The sequence below is a fragment of the Neophocaena asiaeorientalis genome, unplaced genomic scaffold, assembly GCF_003031525.2.
Source record: "Neophocaena asiaeorientalis asiaeorientalis breed wild unplaced genomic scaffold, Neophocaena_asiaeorientalis_V1.1 scaffold89, whole genome shotgun sequence".
NCBI lineage: Eukaryota > Metazoa > Chordata > Mammalia > Artiodactyla > Phocoenidae > Neophocaena > Neophocaena asiaeorientalis.
In genome coordinates, this window is record NW_020172592.1 from 6,422,278 (window position 1) to 6,445,739 (window position 23,462).

General features: G+C 41.2%; 2 protein-coding genes across 4 annotated transcripts in view; one reads left to right on the forward strand and one right to left on the reverse strand.

Annotated features, from left to right (window-relative positions):
- ELAPOR2 (endosome-lysosome associated apoptosis and autophagy regulator family member 2) overlaps positions 1 to 850 on the forward strand; it is a 183,372-nt gene extending 182,522 nt beyond the window's left edge. Inside the window, exon 22 of the mRNA XM_024738459.1 lies at positions 260 to 850. Within this exon, the coding sequence (XP_024594227.1) occupies positions 260 to 319 (60 nt within the window). The 3' untranslated portion in view covers positions 320 to 850. The remainder of the gene's footprint in view (positions 1 to 259) is intronic.
- Positions 851 to 8,463: 7,613 nt separating this feature from the next.
- Positions 8,464 to 23,462, reverse strand: part of GRM3 (glutamate metabotropic receptor 3) — a 228,053-nt gene continuing 213,054 nt past the window's right edge. For 2 of the 3 annotated variants that reach the window (XM_024738454.1, XM_024738455.1), the window contains exons 5-6: positions 22,770 to 22,944; positions 8,464 to 9,019 (exon numbers count right to left, since the gene is read on the reverse strand). In XM_024738454.1, the coding sequence (XP_024594222.1) occupies positions 8,946 to 9,019; positions 22,770 to 22,944 (249 nt within the window). In that variant the 3' untranslated portion in view covers positions 8,464 to 8,945. Of the gene's footprint in view, positions 9,020 to 9,937; positions 9,968 to 19,177; positions 19,185 to 22,769; positions 22,945 to 23,462 lie in introns of all 3 variants that reach the window. The other variant, XM_024738457.1, reaches the window with a different exon arrangement.

Consider the following 23,462-nt stretch of genomic DNA (forward strand, 5'->3'; position numbering starts at 1 on the left):
ACTCCTGAAACTAACACAACATTGTTAATCAACTCTACTCCAATATAAAATAAAAAGTTAAAAAAAAAGGCATCATTCAGGGTAGGCATGCTATCTGTTTTATACCTGCCACCCTCCTTTAAATGTAAAATCCTAATTACAAGTGGAAGGTATGTAGATTAAAATGATTTCAGAACTTAGTTTCTGGATATGTAAGCTCCTAAAATCTTATTGGAATTTTAGTGAGTTGATTTTTGTCTTAATATTTTTTCCCCCATAGGACAAAGAAGACCATTTTGAATCTGTTCAACTGAAATCCTCAAGATCTCCCAATATATGAAAGACAGTGCTGTAGCCTTCAGACTAATGAACAAAGAAACCTGCTCTCTAGTTTTACAGGACCATAGTTTAGAGCCTGTCCTCGTATCCGGCACATTGGTGATGTCACAGAGGAGGGCCATGCCGCTGAAAAGGGAAGGAGGTTGAAATGTTAGATTGCCTTATAACATGGTCAAGTGTCTTGCCAAAAATAAGAAAGCAAATGTTTTGAGTCTCAACTGAAGATGAAGCTCAACTCAGGAAGAGATTTATCTGTATATACAAATAACTCAAAACCAAGGTTAAGCCCACGAGTGCACTGCTGATGCATGCCATATAATTAATGGGTAACTTTTCTTCTTTATGAATTCTATATAAAAAGTGTGTTTGGAGGGCTGATGTGAGCATATGCATTGTGATCCCATTTATGTCTTTGTTTATATTTTGGGGAACAATTTGAAAAAATTTTTAAGGTACAGTTATTTTTTCCCATTATTTATTTTCCTGACAGACCTTAAAACATGTTTTCTATTAAAAATGGTGAACAAAGAAAGACAATAGATTTTTCATTTTTCCATAGGGTATCCTTGTTGATTTCAGAAGCCTAAGTAAGCAGTAATTCTTAATGAAGAGTCAGCATGTGCTTGGGTTATCTAACTTATAATCGCCTTTGAAATTCCATCCTTGTTGGAACTGGTAAGAAGGGCTTGACTAAAAGTGGGATTCTTAAAAAAAAAAAAGAAAAAAAAAAGATAAGGAGAAGCCTTGACTTTCCACTGGTACAAACAAGCTGACACTATTATGAAAGTCAAATGGCTTGAAACAATTTATGTAATACTTGAAGTATAATTTAGAATGAGTAGGAAAGCTTGTTTATCAGATCACTTGCAAAATCATGAGAAGAAAGTGGCCTGGCTTGTCTATAAGTACAGACAGCTGTACAAAGGTATTGGGATAATTTCATGGTCTCCAGAAAACGACAGTGGGACATTTACCCTATGTCAAGCATCAAAGGTTATATGCTTATTTTCCTGCCAAAGACTTTAAGGATTATGACTTCCATGAAAGTTTTCTTTTTAAGTTAGCAGGGCAGGGATTGAATTTTAGAAAATCGCATATAACTGTATTCAGATCCCATAAGCAGTTATGAAATAAGTGTTGCTGCTCTTATTCAAAAATGATGCAGGTAATTGTGATATTTCCTATGATGGACGGGTTACATTGGTATTAGTGCGACTTAAATACTGTTGGTTGAAAGAAGTTTGAATGAAGCTGGATTTGACCAATTTTGTGTAAAACTTAATTGTTTTAAAAGTGGGAAAGAGGAGAGTTTCCTGACCATTTATAATCTAAGGTGCTCTGGTTTGTTTCCAATAAACAGTGATCTTTATAGGTTTTAATCCAGATTTTTTAAAAGCCTGGTCATTGGCCGAGAGAGGCAGGGCATAGGGGCAGGGTTTGTTGAATGTTTTGCCCCAAGTCTGTCAATGAGGTATGACTTGTAACTTTTGATTCAGCAGGTCGTCCTTAGTTTTGTGGCAAATGAGATAAAAATAAATAAGTGAATTTATTTGACTGGTGGGTAAAACACTGGACCATTCTGTTACTGTTGAGTGAATGTTTGTTTTGTGTACATCACTACTGTTGGATTCGAGAGTATAGGTGAGGTTGCCGTTGTTTTATGGTTTGTTGTGAAATTCACGGAGGGCATTGCTTTACATAAACGTCTTCCACGTTTAGTTTCTTAAATTCTGTTATAACGAAGAAATGATTTTGGCATTGCTCATTTTTATCCTGCCAACAGTGCTGATGACCCTTTCCCCATCTTGATCAAAATTTAAACAGAAGAATGAAAATACACTTGAAGTGCACCCTTTTAGAGGAACCCTGGCAAAGTCATACAGACAGGACAGAGTCAGGAAGTTTCCGCATAGTCACCTGTCACCTCTCTCTTCATCTTTGCTGTGCTCAACCTGTACGTTCCAAGCCATAGAGATAATTGGGATTTGCTCCCAGGTAGCTTCTTTATTCTCCTGTCACTGGACTAAAATCTCTGACGTGTCAAAAATGCCTTAAATTTTAATGAACTCTCTGAAAATATAGTTGGTATTCAAGGGTATACTTACTTTATTTCTAACTTTAGATATAAAATAGATTTTGGCAGCTCAGTCCTATCTTTGGAAAGAGCTGACTTTTTCCTTTGGATCCCAGTGGGTTGTCATTTTATTCCAAGCACTGAAGAAGTATGGCAGAAGGAATATTGTGAGGAAAATATTCAGATCAATCCTGGCTATAGAACTCACTTTAATTTTATGTCTTGCCTTTGCAGATCTCAGTGGAATGTTGAAAGGCATAAACAAATTAATCACGTTTCTATGATTGTTAGCTGACAGTTGTTATTTCCTTTCCCCTCTAAGTGGTAGAAGAAGTTATTTGTTATTTTTCTAAAAGGCAGTTTTGAAGGCTTAAATACTCCATTAAGTCAGCTGTTACCTATAATATCTCTTAGCGCTCTGTCAAAACATTTAAATCAGCTTTCCACTGAATGAGACTATGTCTTCTATGGATAAATTATATCATGCCATTTAACAATGTTGAGCAATTTGATATGTGTTCACTTGATTTAAAAGATAGGATTCTATTCTTGTTGACTTTTCCCCTCTTTGGTTACCAGTGATCAAGTCCTTTCCAGGATTAAAAATGTTTCATAGTATTTTTGTGTAGATTTTTGTCATTTTCTTCCCCAGGAGAGAAAAGGTGGTTTAAATGGTTATGTTGAACAATTGCTTGGGTCTAGTCATTTACCATTTGGGGTCTCCAGGTTCCCAGGTGGTGGGTCATCGATTGACTCTAGTTCTTCAAGACACACCTGGTCAACTGTCGTCTGACATGTGTCAGTAGAGCTACTTCCTGTGACTCGTGGTCATTCCTAATGGGAGGCTAATATGCAGATCATTTCTCTCTTCCTAACGAAAGTAAATTTCCTGGGAGTCGTGGTGGGAAGATGATTTTATTGGCAAGTTTATTTTATTGATTTATTTATTTTTAGGTCTGCATGAGTGGTATTTAATCAGCTTTACTGAGGAATGATATACAAACAATAAACTCCATCCATTAAACATGTGCAGTACGAGTTTTGAAAGTTTTATATACCTGTTACATCACTACCATAATCAACATACAGAACATTTTCACCACACCCAAAGATTTCTTACAGCCTTCCTTTCTCCTTTCACCTCCAGCCTCCAGGCAACCCCTGATTTGATTTTTAACCATTACAGCTTAGTTTGGACTTTTTATAAATGAAGTCAGGCAGGAATGTAGTCTTTTATGTCTGGCTTCTTCAGCATAATGATTCTGAGTTTCATCCATGTTGGTGTGGGTAGCAGTAGTTATTTTTTATTGCCAAGTAATAGTCCATTGAAGGGTGGAATTACACTTTGTTTATCTGTTCATGGGTGTTTCCAGTTGCATTAGAGTTTTTATTATCACTTAAGAGTGCTGTCTACTTCAGTGCAGACAGGACCAGTTTACATTTCTTCAATACAGAAGAATCAGATGTTTTAGTAGGTGAAAAGTATAAATTGCCTCATCTGGCCCATTCCTTGATCTGATTCTGTCTCAAAGGTCCTCATCGTTGAACTCAGGTCTCAACACAGTCAAGACACTTTCCATTACTTTTTTTCATTGTATCGGCATGTTTAAAGTCAGTGTATTGCTGACATTTACCTTTTGACAGTGAAGATGTATAGAGTAGAACTTCTTCAGAGGACTTACATATCCTCACATCTATTTTCTACTGACCATGAACATCATCTCAGGTTTACATGCCCAAGTCCTAAATTAAGGTCACCCTAAAGAAAAGGACTCAAGGGGAGTAAACTGAAAAAAATCCCAACACCTGACTTATTCCTTGGATGCTAAAATGGAGTTCACCTTCACAGTAAGTGGCCAGAGATTACACACTTGCTGGATTTTATTTTGGTTTAACATTTTCATATGAGTTCATTTTAGGGTCATAAATGAAGGAAATAAAAGATAGGGGCGAATAATTAAAAATTAATTGATACTACTATTGCAATTGATATTAAATGATGTTACTATTGCAATTGTCTAGATCAGAGGCCAGCAAACTTTTTCTGGAAGGAGTCAGATAGTAAATATTTTCAACTTTGCAGGTCATGTGGTCTCTTGCGACTCTTCAGTTCTGCCATTGTAGCATGAAAGCAGCCACAGACGATACACAAATGGGTGTGGCTGCATTCAAAATAAATGTACTTTATGTACGTGGAAACTTGTCATGAAATGTTACATTTCTTTTGATTTTTTCCCCCAACTATTTAAAAATGTAGAAGCATTCTTAGCTCACAGGTTTTATAAAAACAGATGCTAGGCTAGGATTTGACCTGTGAGCCGTGGTTCGTTGACCACTGGTTTTAGTCACTACAACCCACCAACAAAACTATTTGGAAGAATCTGTTTGCACAGATTTTTTGCCCTTTAGGAGTTTACACCTTCAAAGTTTCTCAAGTCTCTAGAGAGGATCAAGAAAAAAATAACCCATCCCCCTCCCTTGATGATTTAATCACTCACCAGGTGACCAAGCTAGGTACTCTTCTGAGTTCCTTTTATAGTTCTGGGACTTGATTGTGGATATTGATTAGGAAATGATAAAACTAAAACAAGTGAATTGGTTCAAAGTCAACCAGCACAATTGATTTAAAAGTCTTTTCTCATTGTAGTTTCTATAACATTTGTTGCTAAGGTAACTGGATTTGGAGATAATATTCAATCTTACGTACAGATTTATTCCAAGTAACTATGTGGAAGTAGTGTATATTGATGCGTATAGTGTCAGCCTAGGTTCCCGAGCTCTGGCGCTGGAGCAGGGTCCCCTGCCAGCCCCGGAGGGTCCATTGCATGTGTTCAGGCTGGGCACACCTCAGTCCACACACATTTACCAAATCCTATTTTAAGACTGACTGAGCTGCAAAAGACACATAGGATTCCTTCAGTGATTGATGGTTCAAGAAACAGACCTCCAGTCGCCTTGAATGAAATGTCCCAGTTTGGCTTTTCATTTGCTGGAATTTTCCTCATCTTATGAACAGTGACTCTTCGATGAAGAGCCCTGTCTAAAATAGCTTGTGGATATTGGTAAATTTGGTTTGGAGGGGAGTAAATATTTCCTCTATCTCAGATGGCTGATTTCAGATTACCATTGCTTGGCTTAAATGAATGAGTCCAACCAGTGACAACTGTGTAAATCTAAGCTTTTTGTCACAGAACAGGAGTGATAACTGCCTTATTCACGGGTTTGGGCCTTATTAGGGCTGTGAAGGTTAGAATCCATACTGATGTTCCATCTTCCTGGTGCCTCACTTTTCTTGGCTTCTCCATGTTTCTAGCCCTTTGCTGAAGAGCTCTGGCACCCAGAACTCTCGTGGTGGGTGCGTGGATAGAGAGGGGGCGAGCTGAGGGGCAGTGTGGGGTGCATACTGTAAAGGGACACTGGCTGAATTAACTCCTTTCAGACACTCTCCTAATCTGTCCTCTGTGTGGACTGCAAACCAGCTTGCCTCACACTTTGCAAATGGGACCTTTTTATTTTACCGTGAGAAGCCCGAGTGCACAAGAGAATCTATTAATACTTGAACTAGAGAGGACACGGAGCGTTCCAGAAACGGTAAACTCTCAGGAATCCAACAATAATCAACCATAACATTAGGTCCTGATATGTTTTTTATGAGTGGGATAGAGCATTCTGCTTGAGTTCCTTAAATTCAGGATGTGTTTGCAAAGATGGATTGGCTCAGTGAGTTTTATATTCTGAGAGAATGAAATGTCATTACTGGAGTTAAAAAAGAATCAATCCAAAACCTATTTGTTTGAAATGCCTCATGTGAAAAAGATTTTATAGCTGCTATTTTCCATACAGATGCTGCAAGTTCCTTACAAAATTACTTCTAGGGATCACACGTTAGGGGATGCACTTTTGAATAGGAAACACGGTACGAGGCAGGGGAGAAAAAGGTGATGAGAGCTGTCGGTCCATGCACTTTCAGTGCAAAGGCAGTGAGTGAAATAGAGCGGCCATAGATGGAAACCCAGCTCTCAGAAACACCCACTCGGGATTCACCCACAGCCCAATTGTCTTGTTTACAAAGATCCATGATCCGTTTGATTACTTTAGGCATTAGCTGTGTCTCTGAACAACCCAACTGATACTGCCTTCCTTAGCCTGTCACGTCCCGTCAGTGGATTGAGTTTGTTTTCTCTCCATCAGCCTTGCCGTTGCCTTGATATTGAGTAGATGTGCATTCGGAGTACACTTATCTAGCAGTCCTGCCAGTTTCTGTCACAACAGACTTCTTTTTTTTTTTTTTTGCGGTACGTGGGCCTCTCACTGTCGTGGCCTCTCCCGTTGCGGAGCACAGGCTCCGGACGCGCAGGCTCAGCGGCCATGGCTCACGGGCCCAGCCGCTCCGCGGCATGTGGGATCTTCCCGGACCGGGGCACGAACCCGCGTCCCCTGCATCGGCAGGCGGACTCCCAACCGCTGCGCCACCAGGGAAGGCCAACAGACTTCTTTTTTGCCATCTAGTGCTGTTGAGTCTGTTACTAAGTCTGCCCCACACACTCCCCCCCAGTCCAGGTTCTTCTTTGAATATGAGAGTTTAGAGACTGTTTGCATTGCGGTCTTTGAGCATCTGGTGAGTTTTGGACACATTGATGAGGATGCTGATTCAAATGCATCCAGAAGGAAGAAGAGAATTTCTAACATAGGACTCCTCACTTTATTTCCTTCAAGGCCAGTCCTGTTGGCTTTTATGCACCTGCTCATTATTTCTGAATATTTTCAATGTAGTACCAGTCTTGGTTAACCAGGCCCTGGTTATTTAGCCTGTGGGTCCCTCATAGCCTCCTCTTCCTTCCTCAGTTGCAGTTCCCTCATGAGCATATTTTCCAGTCTTGTTGCTTCTTAAAGGCAAGAACTATGTGTTAATCATCTTTTCCTCTGTCGTGGGTTGAAGAGTGGCCCCTTAAAAGACACGTACACATCCTAATGGTACTTCATTTCAAAAAAGGGCCTTTGTAGATGTCATTAAGGATCTTGAAATGAGATCAGCCTGCATTATCCCGGTGGGCCCTAAATCCAATGACAAGTGTCCTCATAAGAGACACACAGAGGAGAAGGTGACATCAAGGTGGACGTAGAGATTAGACTGATTTGATGTCAGGAAGCTGCCAGCCACCAGAAACTAGAAGAGGGATGGAGTGGATTCTCCCCTGCAGGTAAGAGGGTGCAGCCCTGATGACACTGAGAGTCAGTTTCTGTTGTTCTAAGCCACCCAGTTCGTGTTAAGTTGTCAGATGAGTTAACAGGAAGCGAATACCTTCTCTGTCCATGGTATCTGGTGCAGGACCTACCAGATAGGTACTCAGCGAAGTTTTCTACATTAATCAATGGTTCGTGACTCAAGGGTTTACCAGGAGAAAAAGGACAGTGCTGGTAAGAATGAGCCAGTTTTAGCTTATCCGTGCTTTCCCTTTTGGCTCCTTTATTTAGGTTAGTAAAATATTCAGGTTTAGAGATGAGTCTGTATACCTGAGCATTGTTCTTGGGACTTTGGAAAAGCATTGGAAAAGAAGATGTACTACATTTTTGTTGCTACGTTCAGCTATGAACCATGAGGGTGATTTTCCAATGGAATAACAAGATGCTTCACCAGGCTCCTTGCTAGTAATTAAGGTTGTTTTGGGAAATGAGAGCCATCAAACCTCCCCTGGCAGGTCAGCCTCTGCAATCAGAGGAATGCAGGGATGGAGGAACCCTCTCTTTGCCTCAGAGCCATATTTGGGCAAAATCTGGGCTGCCGTACAGATGTGGCTTAAAGAAACCAACAAGGGTATTATCATCTGGCCACTGTAATCCCCTGATATTTATGCTGTCATCAGTCAAATTCTGATCATGCGATCTGCAAAGAAGGCTACATCTGCTCACAGCTCCCTCGTAGGGTAACAACTTGTGTTCAGTGTATCTAGATGTGAAGAGAAGCACGGTTAGATCATTTCTTCCGACATTAAAAAAGTAGAAATGGTCTAAAGTCAACATACTCAAATTACCTGGAATGATTTTTAAAAAGTACAAGCCATTATCCACCATGCTGGAAAACCTTGAAGGTTTTATTCCCAATATCTTTGCATTAATACAGATGCTTTTTACTTTGTGCTGAGAAAAACAACCTGTTACACATCATGTAACTTTAATATACAACATAGAAACTCATCCTAAGTTAGTTACAACAAGGACCTACAAAAAACTTCATAGGAAAAAAAGTTACCTAATATCGCCACTGTATTTTCTAATAGACTGACCCTGTTAGACCCTGTCACCAGTGCTCAGCTCTGTAAACAATGGTTATTTCCATGTTCTGGGGACTTGTTAATAATAGGGACACTAAAATGAGTCTAAAAAGTTCTAGCACGTCACTATATACTGTACAGTCCTTAAAAATAATTTATTGTACTGTTTCTAAAAAAAGGTACTAGGGGTGTTCTTTTGCTCTGTTTCCACATTCCGGAGCTGCATGTGAGCACTTTCATCTAACAGCCTAAAATCACGAGAACTGAACTGCAATTCACAATCACAGAGATGACGTGGTGGAGTCTAGGACTTCCCGCCCGTTGCACACCGTCGGCACATACGTGCTTGCAGAGGCTGGAAAACAGAGCAGGACAGAAAATTCTGGATTAATCAAGGGGGCCACAGAACTACTGGCATGGATAATCCTAGACACTAGTTAAAAGCGAAAAACTCATTTTAACTTGGCCTTGGAAAATGCTAGATGATTTAGTGCTGTAGTAGGTCAACTTTCTAAATGTGCTCTGCTCAAAATTAGTTTGTATCCTGGAACTTACCTCCATTACTGTCGTACCTCTTGGAGAGAGTTGATAAGCATAATCACTGTTGAAAGAAGCCACTTGTGGGTTTAAAATTAGCTTTGGTAATCTTTCAACTGGTTAAAATACAGTGTGCAAAATTGAAAGCTCACTGCAGTTTCCTTAGACTGTTAAATTAATTACTATTTTCAGTACCTGAATTAATTTTGTTCTCTCTGGGCAGGGATGTCTCTACATAGTGCCATAAGTCATCTGTGAACTCTACTGCCTGAGAGAATGGTTTGCTATACTTTCATTGTTCAGTGGATAACCTCAGTGAAAATTCTAGTGAGGGCTGTGGTGCGAAGAACTTCAATTTCATAATAGTTTGCAGACAGGGAGACATTCCAAAGGGATGATGCTTTTGTTAGTGACAATAGTGATGACAGTGTTAGGGTGTGAGTATAATACAGATATGTATATTCATTCTTTTTATGGCTTGTCGTTTTCCTAGATAAAATTCCTAGCTCCGAACTTGTTTTAAACAAAAGTTTCGTTTTTGTGAGAAATCTAGGGACAGTTAGGTGATACCTGTTTTGCCCTGAAAGCTCTTTCCTTTTACTGAATGAGAACAAAAGCAAGGAGCCCCATCCTCCATAGGATGAAAGTGTATGGCCAAGAGAATCAGTTAGCGACGGCCTCACATTACCTTTTGGAGCTGATGACGTCCCATCGCTTGACCTGTCCATCTGGACACACTCTGCCTGTGAGGAGCTGACCCTCTTGGCTACCTGACCACAGTGCAGGTCAAGCTGCCCAGTCAGCTGTCCCATTCTTCAAGGGCATAGCTCTTGGTTAATAATCAGATAAACTAATTTCATGTCATGCTCAAGTGTTCATGTTCACTATCCTAGCGGAAATATCCTTGCTCGATGAAATTGCATTTTTCATAGGAATTTCTTTAAACGCGAAGGAAAAACTAAGTATGAAATTTGATACTATGTGGCATTAAGTGGGGGAACATTCACCATCTTTGGGACACTGAAGTCTTTCAGCAGACACCGCCCCAACTAGGGGAACTCCAGCCTCTCAGTTTTGCACTGATTACTTGTCTAGGTTTGTGAGAAGAAGTCAAGTCTGTATGGCTGCCTAAGGTTACAGTGGAGTCATGTGACATGGTAACGCTTTTGGAGATTTTTTTCCTTTTATCATTTTTAGAATGAGGTTCAGTTTCTTTTACGGTATGAGCCCACTAAAAGCTGCAGTATCTTGGGGGACAGGGATGGCATAATCCACATTTCCCGAAACTTCTACAATGAAGACACAGTGTGTGCCAGATAAATGCTGGATGGAAGGTGATAGTGATAATAATTCCAAATGCGAGGGCATTAATTTATTCTTTGCAAAGCTTCTTAGTATACTTTATCTAATTCTCGCTTCATCAAAGCTAGGTAAGGCAAGAGAAAGAACAAGGTGAAACGGAGTCCAAACAATGCTTCTGGCCATTCAATATGTGAGTTCTCTGCAGCTTCCTTGTAACCACCTGTCTACTTGGCATCTCCATGAGGCTGTTTAATAGGCATTTCAAAATCAAGTAGCCAACACATGACTTTTGATTCCCTAACCTGTCCCCATTTAGTCTTCCTTTCCTCAGTGAATGGTCTCACCATCTGGCTAGTTATCCAAACCGAAAGTCTAACATTTAAGCTTCTTTCCTTTTTTGTCTCTCCTTGCGTGTCAAACCCATGCTCGAGTCCCATCAACTCAGGCTCCATCTCCCAACTACTTCTGTCTCTGCATCCAGTGCCCCGGTCCAGGCCAGCATTCCCTCTCTCTTGGCCACTGGAATAGCTGCACTCCTGGGGTCTCCGCATCCACCCTTGCTTCCCGGCAATGCTTTCTCTATACAGTAGCCAGAGTAGTTTTAAATGGAAGTCACCTACCTACACACCTCCTGTGGCTTCTCTTTGTGCTCTCCTTACTGTGGTTTATAAATCCCAGCACGATTCAGACCATGCCTATCTTTCTGAATTCACCTAATTCTGTGCTCCCGCCCCTACGCTTTTTTTGCTTTTGTTCTCAAACACAGAATACCTATTTCTCAGTTTCTGGCCTTTTGTAATAGCTGTTGCCTCTGCCAGGAATGTTCTTCCCTCTCTTAATCACATATCTGGCTCCTTCCTGTCATCCACGTGTGAAGTGTCACCCTCTGAAAAAGGCTGTCATCAGGCCACCTAGTCTGAGGTAACCAGCCAGTTTCTCTCTGTCACGTTATCCCATTTTAAAGCTGAGTTTTTTCCTTGCCTTTTTTTTTTTTTTTTCTTAGTGTCTTACGTCTTATACTCTTGACTAGAAAGTATGCTGGGGCTCTGCTTGTCTTTTTCACTATTTTATCCCTATTGCTGGTCATGGAATAGACACAGTATAAATATTTTCTGAATGATTGTATGAATGGTTGCCTTTCAAAGAATGGGGGAACCAAGAAGTTTAAAGAAAGAAATAATCTATTATCCTGAAGAAATGACCAGCAAACGTGAGGCCTTTCGGCGGCCTCATTTTGGAGCAGGTTGGCCTTTCTACTTCTCAAGCCACATGGTGGCTTCGACCATCACCCACGTCTGCAAAGAACTGGCTGGGGCTGTGAGCATCCCATAGCGGGCATGCTGCCTTTGACATTTGGACTAAGCTCTTCATCTTTTCCAGGATCAGGTTTTATTATTTCTGTGCAGGTTTTTCATTTTCAGAGGTTGAAGAGGAATGATGTGTCACGGGGGTACGTCTAGGAGAACCAGGGATTAGTGTGTTAATGCTCCTTGCTGTCGACCTTGAACTGGTCTAATCCCCTCTCTACCTGCACTTTTAAAGATGGTGTCAGAAACCTACTGCGATGTTCCCCGCACTATTCTGGAATTTAGTGTAATTCTGTTCTTAAGCGTGCACTTGTGATTTGTTTGCTGACTGCATTCTAAGTTCTTAAAAATTGGGTATATTTTGACCACGTAGGTAAGAAGTACACGGGCTGCCCAGATAGCCACATAGAAGATCCTCAAGCTTATTAGTGTCACATAATCTTCTACTAAACGCCCTGTGGACATCATTATGGAAGGTTACAGAATAACCTGGAATAACCTACCTGCTTTGTAGGGACATTAAAGGGAACACCCTATGTTAGAATGTCTAAACTCTTTGAGGGGAAGACAATGCAAATTCAAGGTCTTCTTGCAAAGAATAACAACGGCAAAAAGCCCCACAAGACTCTGCAGGTATTTTTTTCCCCTAAACACTTTTTAGTGTATTGAAGGGGATTGTAACTTGTATTTTTCTGCTTCTCTTCTTCTGTTTCATCTGTAGCTTTTGCCAGTGCATTTTTTATTATGTAAAAAAATATTCTCGTTTTGGTACGTGCTGCTGAATATAGCAGAGGAAATTACTGTTTTATGAGTTTACCATCTCAATTACTTTGCCTTTCATAAATATTTTACATATGCTCCTGGATTAGCCCATCTGTTATTCCCCAAGGTAGTAAAATACGTGGAAGAGGGAAGTGCCGTCATTTTCGTGTGTGCGTTTGTGATGAGCTTCTCTATGAGTTTAATGAAATTCTCACGAGATTTTTAATGGCGTAAGTTTAACCTATTTTCTTAAGTGAGGTTAGGCAGATTTCTGTAATCATCCTTTCTGTCAGAAATAAGAGGTGTGCAGGCTTATTTTTGGCTCTTCTGGGAGTGGGGGGTGAGTAGCCACTGTTACTCTAGGCTAACGTGGTACTTTTTGCTATGTAAAAAGCTGTAAAAGACCTAGTAAGTTCCACAGCTGACCACAGAAGGACCATTCACACCCATCAAAAGGCACGTTTTGCTTCACAAACTTGGTGAAGCTTTAGAGATCAATGCAGCCAAGGGGCAGCTTTGTCTAGCACCGTGAAATCCACTTTTCTTGTACCAGTGAAGCAGAGACTGGCCAGGCTTTGGAGAAAATGACCCGATTTTTTCTAACTGGGCCCTCGATCAAGGCTAAACATATTTATTTAATAGATTCTTATGGATGCCAAGTCTGTTAGTCAATTTAGTGACTGAGACTTGGTTCCTGAGAATCAGTGTGTTACTCTGTGTAATAGATCAGACTTGGAAAAAAATAAAACAAACATTTAAACAGAAAAGACATTCCAGTCTGTTTCCATCTGTTCCATTTCCTCGCTCCTGGTGACCCCAAATAATTTCTCCCAGCAAGTCTGCTTGTTTAGATGTTTTAATTCTGTGGTCATGGAATACAATTTCCATCCGTTATTTGTTGCCTTGTCCTCCTGCTTTGTCACTGAACCTGGTTTTTTACTCATCACCTTAATTTACCTGTGCTAGGGCCCCTTGGTCCCATTTCAAAAGAAGTATACGTGTTGATAATGTTGTCTGGGCAGATGCGACACTGCCAGCCACTTGTTTGGTAGCCTTGCTATGTCAGAGATTTCTCAGTGGGAGACTGAGAATCCATTATTAATAAAAGTGGGCTAGATTCTCAGGGGGTGTTTCCCCCTTTATGACCAAAGTAATTGTCTTAAACTGTTACTAGTAGTCTTAAGAGGAAATCATATTCATTATGATGTTGGATAGAAATCTGTAAACATAAGATTTAGTTTCCAAGTGTGGAGTTAGAACTTATGAAAGCAAAGACTTCTTCATTCAGTGATTCATTTCTTAGGAGACAGGATTCATGGTAAGAGAAAATACGGCATGTACCTTTTTATAGACTGCGATGCAACTTAATTACCTCATGAACAGAAATGCCACTTGATCTTCAACTTAATACCTCAGTCCACTGTTGCCACATCATGCGGTCCTTTCCAATCGTGTTCTTTTATTCTCTCTTCCCTCCCCCAAGAAGTACCAAAGTTGGATGCACAATAATTTCTAAATAAAAAGACTCAACATTTTTTTGTACTCTTCTACCTATTTTTCATTCTTCCCACATCCTCTTAGTTGCTTCACATCTCCTGTTTCCCCTCTTTTCTATCCAAATGTGTTTTCAGGCGAGGAGCAGAAACTCATTCACCTCAAGGCTCAAACAACTAATAGGAGCTATAAGTGCTACGACATCTAGGGGTCCAAATCAGAAGCCGAAAGGGTTAAACTCTAATCAAATAATGTCAGGCATTAATCACTCCTCTTTTCTAGTGGAGCTGATCCTGTCAGCCTCACCTTCCAGTTATCCACAGCATCTGCACGCTGTATTAGCTTCCACTGCTACCAACCTGATTGAAGCCACCATCATCTGGGTTAGGCAGTAGCCGCCTAAATGAGGTCTCTGCCTACTCGCTGTCTTGTATTCTGCCCACACGGCCAAAACCATGCTTTTAAAGTCAGGTCCTGCCACAGCTCCGATGAAACCCTTCAAGTGTTTTCTCAGTTCTTGCAACAGAAAAGTAAAAGTCCTTACAGTGACTTGCAGAATCCTACAAGATCTGCTCCATCTTTGTCCTCATCTCCTGTCACTTTCACCTTTATTCATTTCCCTAGAGCCTCTGGCCTCTTAGATGTTCTTCTAACTTTGGACCTTCACGTTCGCTGTTCCCTCTGCGTGGAATGTCTTTCCCCCAGATACCGGCCTGGCTCCCTTCTTTCGTTTCCATCATGTCTCTGCTCAGTGTCACCTTATCACTTCCTTCCACTCTATAAAAACAGGAACTCTCTGTATCGTCAGTCCACCTTATTTGCCTATGTCCCGTATTATTTTCTTCACATCACTTATCAGCACCTGAGTTATTAAGCATTGTCGGTTTGTCTGTCTGTGCCCCCTCTTGCCCGATTAGAATGCAAGCACCGTGAGTGTAGAGTCGGTCTGTTTTGTTCATTACCACATCTCCAGTGCCTAGAGCTGAGCCTGGGCACAGAAATTTCTTCAATGAAGGAGTGAATTATCCATCAAATTGGTCACATTTACTTGGTTAGTGGTTTCTCTCCCAAACTCTCTGAAATTATTCCAGGTAAGGCAGAAATGTTAAAATTTTTTTTCCATATGAGTAGGCATTTTCCTGCTATAGGCGCAGAGATATTTCCATTTATAGATGTCCTCCAGAGAATTTCACTAAAAATGAAGTCATAGAAATAGCATATAATAAATTGAGGTTAGACCCTTTGCTTTGTTTTAAGGTTTTGATCATCTGAGATCAATGTATGGGCAGTATTTGATTAAATACATATTTTCTTTTTTATTGACATATATACATAGTTCTCAGCACGGTACCCTGTTCCCAAAGGTGTTAATAAATTTGGGGTTATGTGGGAATGCAGATGACTATAGGTATCTCTCATACAATACCTGACTCGCTGGTTTAGGGACTCTCTTTGAGCTACTGTGTTTACATTCTGTTCTAATGTACAATACAGAAGAGAAACTGTACAATGTAATGTAATTCAAGAAAGTGATGCTTTTAAAAAACTATGGAAATGAGAGAAATTATATCTGACATAAACATTAACTGTATTCATTTGTCTTCATCAAATCACATTTTCTAAGAAACTTAGTGTGTAGCCTCTTTGGAATATCAGTGCCACACCTTGTCTGTGTGCAGCCTGGACGTGGGGATCACCGGGGGCTCAAAGAGACATGATTTATGCTGTTGAACTCCCTGGTATGGGCTTTTGAGAGGAACACAAGTCTGTACTCAGGCTGGTAGGACAAGATGCTGTCATGTGTGGTGCTTAAGAGAAAGCTTTTAACTTGAAAAAAATCATTGCATGTGCAGATGCTAAGATTCTTACTGTCAGAATAGTCTCTGAGGGCTTCCCTGGTGGTGCAGTGGTTGAGAGTCCGCCTGCCGATGCAGGGGACGCGGGTTCATGCCCCGGTCCGGGAAGATCCCACATGCCGCGGAGCCGCTGGGCCTGTGAGCCATGGCCGCTGAGCCTGCGCGTCCGGAGCCTGTGCTCCGCAACGGGAGAGGCCACGTCAGTGAGAGGCCCGCGTACCGCAAAAAAAAAAAAATAAAAAGAATAGTCTCTGAGATGAATTTTGTAACTGAGCTGGGGCAGAAAATCCAGAGGCCACAGGAGCCATAGAGCAGCTTTTGAGAGTTTTATCTATGACTTCAGTTATCAAATTCCTTAAAGTACCTAATAGATGGGACCCTGGTTTTCTCATCTATAAATGTGTTTGTTAGAATAAATGATCCCTAGCATCCCTTCCAGCTCCAGGCTGTGTAATAAAGAAGGTGGGCTATAGCTGCTTGGGGAAAACCTAGCAAAATAGTAGAGGTAAAGAGAAAATGATTTAAGGGTTGCTTTAGAGTGGTTGTGAGAGAAGTAAATGGAAATGTCAAATAAAAGAAGGAGAGGTATTAAACATCAATTTCCTAACGTATAATAGGGTTACCTATCATAGCTGGAGACTATCCCCCCCATCCTCAATGAGGGAATGAAAGGGAATAGAAAGAATGAGGTTCTCAGGCATGCTGTGGACTTTGCTCTCTTAAGGGAAAATGGATTGACATATATCTGATTTGGATGTACTAGATGTATTCTGCCTGGAAGCAAATGGCTCAACTTACTGACAACTCTAGGCTCTTCCTACGTTGGTCAGAGAGGATTTATGTTTATAATATACTTATGCCTGTGGCGAAGAAGACGTTCATTTCATTCTGGGTTGCCAAATAACTTCCTCATTTGCTGGCCAGTCATCATGGGACTCCCTGAACTGTAAAGTGCAGGTGTATTATGCTGTTTTTCTGGACTAGCACAGTAGAGAAGAAACTTGGCATTACGTGCTTTTTTTTTTTTTTAATAAAGTCCTGTTCAGAGTTGGACAGTGGCTTGCCCCGGCCAACTGGGGTATCTTCAAAGCTTGGCCATTGATCAATGCAAAGGCTTGTCCTCAGGCACTTGCTTTCTGTTGCTAAAGCTCTGTGGCAAATTATACTGTGAAACTAGAAGACGGTCCCCTCGATCTTTTTAGACTGCTGCTTTCTTTTTATAATGTGCAAATGCTTAGTGATAAAGAATAATTCTATTAATTGAGCAGTTCGCACACTACCACCTAGACAAGTGACTTTCCGAATAAGGTTGTGGCAGAGAAAATCAATCTCCATATGCCCATGGCTCCTCCGGGACCCAAATCTGGGCATCATTAATTAGCAGAAGCCTCTTGGCTGATTTAATGATAATGACATACATACATCTGAATGATCACCGTGAGCAAGGGAAATACACATCCCTGTAGGACCACGTCTGGGGACATAATAGCTCTGAAGACTGTTGGACACACTCCATTTCTTTCTTCTACCCCCAGCCTACGCTGATGCAAACCCATATTAGCGTCAGCAATATTCTGACCTGCGCAGGGCCTATAGCGTTTTATGCTGCCAAACCTCACGTGTGCATCCAGTTTGTCTCCCTCAAAATGACGCCATTCGCTTACGTTCTGCACCCATGCTGGTAGAGCAAGATGCTGTCAGGTGTAGTGCTGAAGGGAAGGCTTTTAATTAAAAAAAGAAAAAATCATTGAATTTGCAGATGCTAAGATTCTCAGCATACGTTTTTGATTGCCTGTCTTTGGGAATCAGCTGTGGGAAACTCCTTTGCTTCTAAAGCTGAACAAAACAAAGAATGACCTCTTTTTCTTTTTTTTTCCTCTTCCAAATACAAAGGATGTTTACTTATGTGTGTGGGTGTGGGAGCAGCATTATAAATATGAACTTAGGATTTCAGGGTCTCTGAGTTCTACTGCTATTGGAAGGTGCATTCCCACCTTCAGTAAATGTTTCTTGAGTGGCCAGGTGCTTCTATGGGAGAAATGCCTTCTGTGGAGGGTTCGGGCAGCAATGGGGGAAATGACTGTGCCGGAATGTGACTCTTGGCATCATGAAGCAAAGGATGGGACTTCAAGGGCCTCTCCTTCTCTGAACCCAGGGCCTCCTTTCTCTTTGAGGGCATCTAAGTGGAGCTCCCTGCTCTGCACTGATAGCAGTGGATGAAGCAGACAGGATGGTTTGGGCCAAGGTTCTCAAACCGTTTTCATTGGACCATCTCTGTTGAACCAGCTGGAGTATCTGTTACCGACCACACTTCTGGCCTTTACCAAGACCCCATGATACAAAGGGTGGGGCCTGGGAATCTCCATTTCAAAGAGTTTTTTTTAATACACAAATATTGGGGACAACTGGCCTATGGGTACACTTAGTGGAGAAAAATTACTGTTTCGTTTTTATTATTCTGCCTCCCACTGTATGTAGTTAATCAGATACAACTAAAATTGGTCTCTTTTGCATACAGCAATATGTAAACATTTCTCAGATGGTGAGTTTTCCAAGATGTCCTGAACGATGTTCTTTCTTCCATGCCTGCTTCTGAGTTTGGCCATGCTTTTCTATCTTTTTGGAGCAACTGCTCAGATTTTAAAACCCGCTAACTGAACTTCTTTCTGCTGTCAGCCACCTTAGCTGCTGTCAGGGAGCTCACTTAGACTCCAAAGTGATGTGGTATCTCTGCTACTCTCTCGCCAGAGAATTAACCCTGAATAAATATGGCCGCAGCTTCCAGTCAAGGTGACTTCTTGGTAGTGCATAAGCTTAAGTGCGTCACGTCACTTAATCCCTGCTAAGAGTGCGGTACCGGTTGGATTTGGGATTTGGAGAGTGTAACATAATAAAAATGGTCACAAATTCTTTGAGCGGTGGAGTCTGCCTCCCTCCCCTTGAATCTGGATGGGCTCTATCATGCTGTCTGGGTCCCATGTGGAGAGGCATCCCACCAAGGCACCATGTATGAGAGTGAATCACTGTGGACCCTCCAGATCAGTTCAGTCTCAGCTGACACCACAGAAGGACCCCAGTCAGGGCCTTGCAGAGCACGTGGACTGCTCAGTCAAGCCTTGCCTGAATTCCTGACCCACTAAATCAAGAGAGATAACAAAAGGGATTTCTTTTAAGCCACTAAATTTGGGAGAAGTTCGTTATGAGGGAATAGATAACTAAATGTGTCTGTGCGGGGGGGTAACTCCGTTGCTATACCAGCTGACTCTCGTCCATACATGGGGTTTTTGTTTTTACCTCTGGAGGCACTAGGTCAGAAAAACAGCAGCAATACTGGGAACAATAATCCATTGGAATAAAATGCCTGCAAATACTTAACCAGAACATAAATTATGTACAACCTGAGAAAAACATACGCTGTACTTAATGAATGCAGAGCAGTTTAAGGATTTTTCTTGATTCTTTAAACAGCGTACTTCCCAGTATTTAGGAGGGAGATGGATATTAATTGAGCTGAATCTATAATGGAGGAAACAGGCACTGAAATATGAAACCAGTTGCTTAAATTTTCATCATAGTGGGTCAGTAACACGTTTATACATAGAACTAGATCCCATAGGCAAGTGGCTTTCAAATATCTTTGATTGCAGTTCATAGAAATAAATATTTTACCTGAACCTGGTACCCATACGTAAACTTGAGCAAACTTGGTGAAATACTATTTACCCTGTTACGTATGATGCACTCTAAGATACTTTATTCTCTTCTCTTTTATTTTTATATTTTTTATTATTATTATTTTTAAATGTCCAGGTCACTTTTATTTTATTTAATTAATTAATTAATCTGGCCACGCCGTGCGGGATCTTAGTTCCCTGACCAGGGGTCGAACCCGTGCCCCCTGGATTGGGAGTGCAGAGTCTTAACCACTGGACCACCAGGGAAATCCCTCTATTTCCGTTTTTAAAAAATGCTGGTCAAACATGCTAAATAAATTTCATGACCCATTAATGGATTACATTCTACAGTATGAAAAACACTGCCCCGGACACTAACCTTCCTGGGACCAGGGATTCTGTCCTATTCACCACTGTGCTTAGAAATTTCTGGTGTATAGAAGGCATTCAGGCATTTAATGACTTTCATGAATTTCATGACAGTGGTTCCAATTTATTAAAATAGGAAGGATACTAATCACAAGTCAGGAAATCCAGTGTCAACTCTTGAATCATTGTATATCCTTGAGAAGTAACTTCTCTTATTTTCTCACCTATAAAATAGAAGTTGCGATATCTTGTACACATGGGGTAAGATGAGCCCACAAATATTAAACTATCGTGAGTTAAAGATAAAGAATTAAAAATAAAAGATCAATGGATTCGTTACTTACGCACTTCGAAATGCCTAGAGATACCACTCAAATACTTTACTGCCACTTCTTTGATTTGGATTAATTAGAGGAAAATTGTGGGAAAAATGAGATCGAAATTTAGACCTTTTTAAGGAAAAAAAATTAAATTTCACTGAGTAACAAAGTAGTCCTAAAATGTTGGGCTGGATAGACTCCTACCTTGAAGTATTAGTTGGGCCACTAGCAGATTAGATACTGAGTGACCGCTTAAGCAGGCCCATGGCAGTTGCAGTACATTGTTTTTGTGTAAATGAACATTTCTGAAATTCTGAGGGGAGACTCCATTGGGTAAAGTGTCCTTGTTAACTCTTCAGGAATTTATTAATTCCTAGTACATACATTAGAAAATGCCACCATATCTAAATTACTGAGGTTCGGACGTATGGGATCTGAAAAGTGTCTGTGGAAGACTTAGGGACTCCGCTAAATTGTTTTTTTTTTTTTGCGGTACGCGGGCCTCTCACTGTTGTGGCCTCTCCCATTGCGGAGCACAGGCTCCGGACGCCCAGGCTCCGCAGCATGTGGGATCTTCCCAGACTGAGACACGAACACGTGTCCCCTGCATCGGCAGGCAGACTCTCAACCACTGCGCCACCAGGGAAACCCGGCTAAATTGTTTTAATAACAGCCAAGAAGAGCTCTAAGCTATCAACAAGACTCTTTCTGCCCAGAGGTAAATCATGCTGCATAGCCTAGGGTAATTTTCCTTTTGTTCTCCCTGGAAAGTCTACCAAGTAAGTAGTTCATGGGAAATTTCCCGGCTTGTTTTCTGGATGAAGTAGCACGATACGGTGGTTTGATGCCCTGGCTTTGAAATCAGAGAAACTGGCTCTTAAGTTCTGGTTCTGCCACTTTCAATACGTGTGACCTTGGGTAGATCCCCAAGAGTTGTGAGCGTTAAATAAGCTATATCCCACGTGCACACATGTATGAAGTACTTGGCACAATGCCTAGCACAAAGGAAACCATAAATGATAGTTCCTCTTAGCTGTATTATTGTTGCTTTTATTAGTTATTATTATTAGTTATATGCCAGTTCTTTCTGGTCTGGAGTAGCTAGCTTTTATAGTTCAGCTGCTGGAAAAGAGATTTGTTTGCTCAAGAAATAAGCAGGTTTCTTTAAGGTTCAAGGAAAATTATTTCACAAGTTTTACCAGGTCCTGGGACTCAGCCCTCGTGACACCTGGAAATTTAGCTGAAAATGCAATAAGGTCTCCATCTCTATAGCAGCTGAGGCGCGGGAGTGGCATACACAGCGCATCACGGAACACGTGCTGCCAGCCATCAGTCTTCCCTTTGTTTGCCAGGAAAAGGGCAGCCCTATAAAATTGTGCACTTTGTTGGAGAAACTGGGGCACTAATGCGATTGCTCACTTTGTGACGCTGAGCTATTTCAAAGTTTCCTTTGGAATCGGCTCGGGGCAAAATTGTGAAGTAGTCATTTGTCTCTGTCACTTCCAGGCCTCCTTCCCCCCACCCCCCTTCCCCTTCCTCTCCCCTCCTTCCCCCTCATCCTTCTGTCAGTGCGTTTCTCCTACTTTATACCATAGATTAGCTGGAAATGGCTTAAAAGGTTGTCCCCTTTAGCTACCTTTGTGTTTTAGATGCCTCTAAAGAATTAAATGATTCTCCAAGGCTACTGTTGCAGATATTTGCAGGCCAGGAGGTGAGAGAATTCTGGCTGGGAGTTACCCTGGTATCTTTCAGTTAGCACTGCCTTCTCGGCTGAAAAAAACATTGTGTCTTTGAAATAGGAGGAAGATCTGTTCTAGCGTTTTCCAAAGTGTATTCCATGGGCTGTGCAGTTGATTTTACTGTGATCAATTACTTTTAAGGGACTGTAAATAACAAAGTGAAACAGGTTTCCCTGCTGTAGAGAGTCTGAAAAACCTTTTTCATGCTCATGTCAAAGGAGGTGCTTTGAACTTCCAAGTGGGTATTTAGGATGTAGCATTTTCCACCTTATTTGCTTATCTTCCTCTTTGAATTTTTATGTAGCACCTTCGGCATCTGTGTGACACAGAACATACTTTACAGAGCACCAGTCTAGTCCAACCCTCTAGGCCAACTAAGGAAGGAAACAGTAAAGTGATGTGCTCAAGGTTACCTGTTGACCTAGTTGCAAAGTCAGGACTAGAAACTTGGTTCTCTGGCTCTACAACTTGGTCAAAAATCCCATTTGTGTTTATGGATTTCATGTCTGTCATCCCTGCTAGACCGCGTACTGCCAAAACCGAACCTTGACCTCTTCTGCTTATCACTGTATCCTTAGCACCCAGCACAGTACCTGGCACACAGTGATCAAGCCAGCACTTAATTGAATTGAGATTGATTATGGGGATGGACGTGTGTTGCCTGTTTCTGTCTATGTCTGTTGCTTCTCCTTCTAGCCTGCTCCCTACTATATATGAAGGGGTCAGCGTCAAGTTCCATACTTACACTGAGAATACGTGGTCCCAGTTCCACTGACACTGAACCTGTTCAGGTGCAGTCTGTGTGTGACCACATTCTTCTGGGGTTGAAACAGGATGATGTGCACCTTGGGTGCAAACAAACAGCCCAGGACCACGAATCCACTCAGGCTAACCGAGATGCACATGGTCGTTGTCTGCACCTGTAAGAAAAGATTGCCTCGTTAAGCGTCTTGACTATAAATTCAATACAGTGGCCAACTCAAGAGAGCACTGAAAAAAGAGCAAACGGAAAAAACCCAAATCATCCACAGTTCTGTTCTTACTCTAGCCAAACCAATGCAGCAATTATATTGGATCTTCTGAGCTTGGGATGCACATGGAAACATTGCTTAGGATTTGTAAGCAAACACTCTCTGTGTTTGGTGTCCTGAAGGCTTGCCAAGACTTCACACAGATTTTCTTGTCTTGTTTTGTTTGTTTTCCTCTTTACTTTGTATAAAGATATTTCTGCAGAATCTTAAAGAGTAAAATATCAATATTCAATGATGAAGTGACCAGATAACTGATCATTTGTGTCCATCAACTTGGCTTGTTTAGGGTTTACTGTATTATGAACAAATCTGGTCCTGTTTCATATTTCCATTTCTCTTTCTTGCTGGGAGCTCTATCAGCTCTTGGTTTCCCTATTCAACACTAGGGGACGTTATCAACTTTCTTC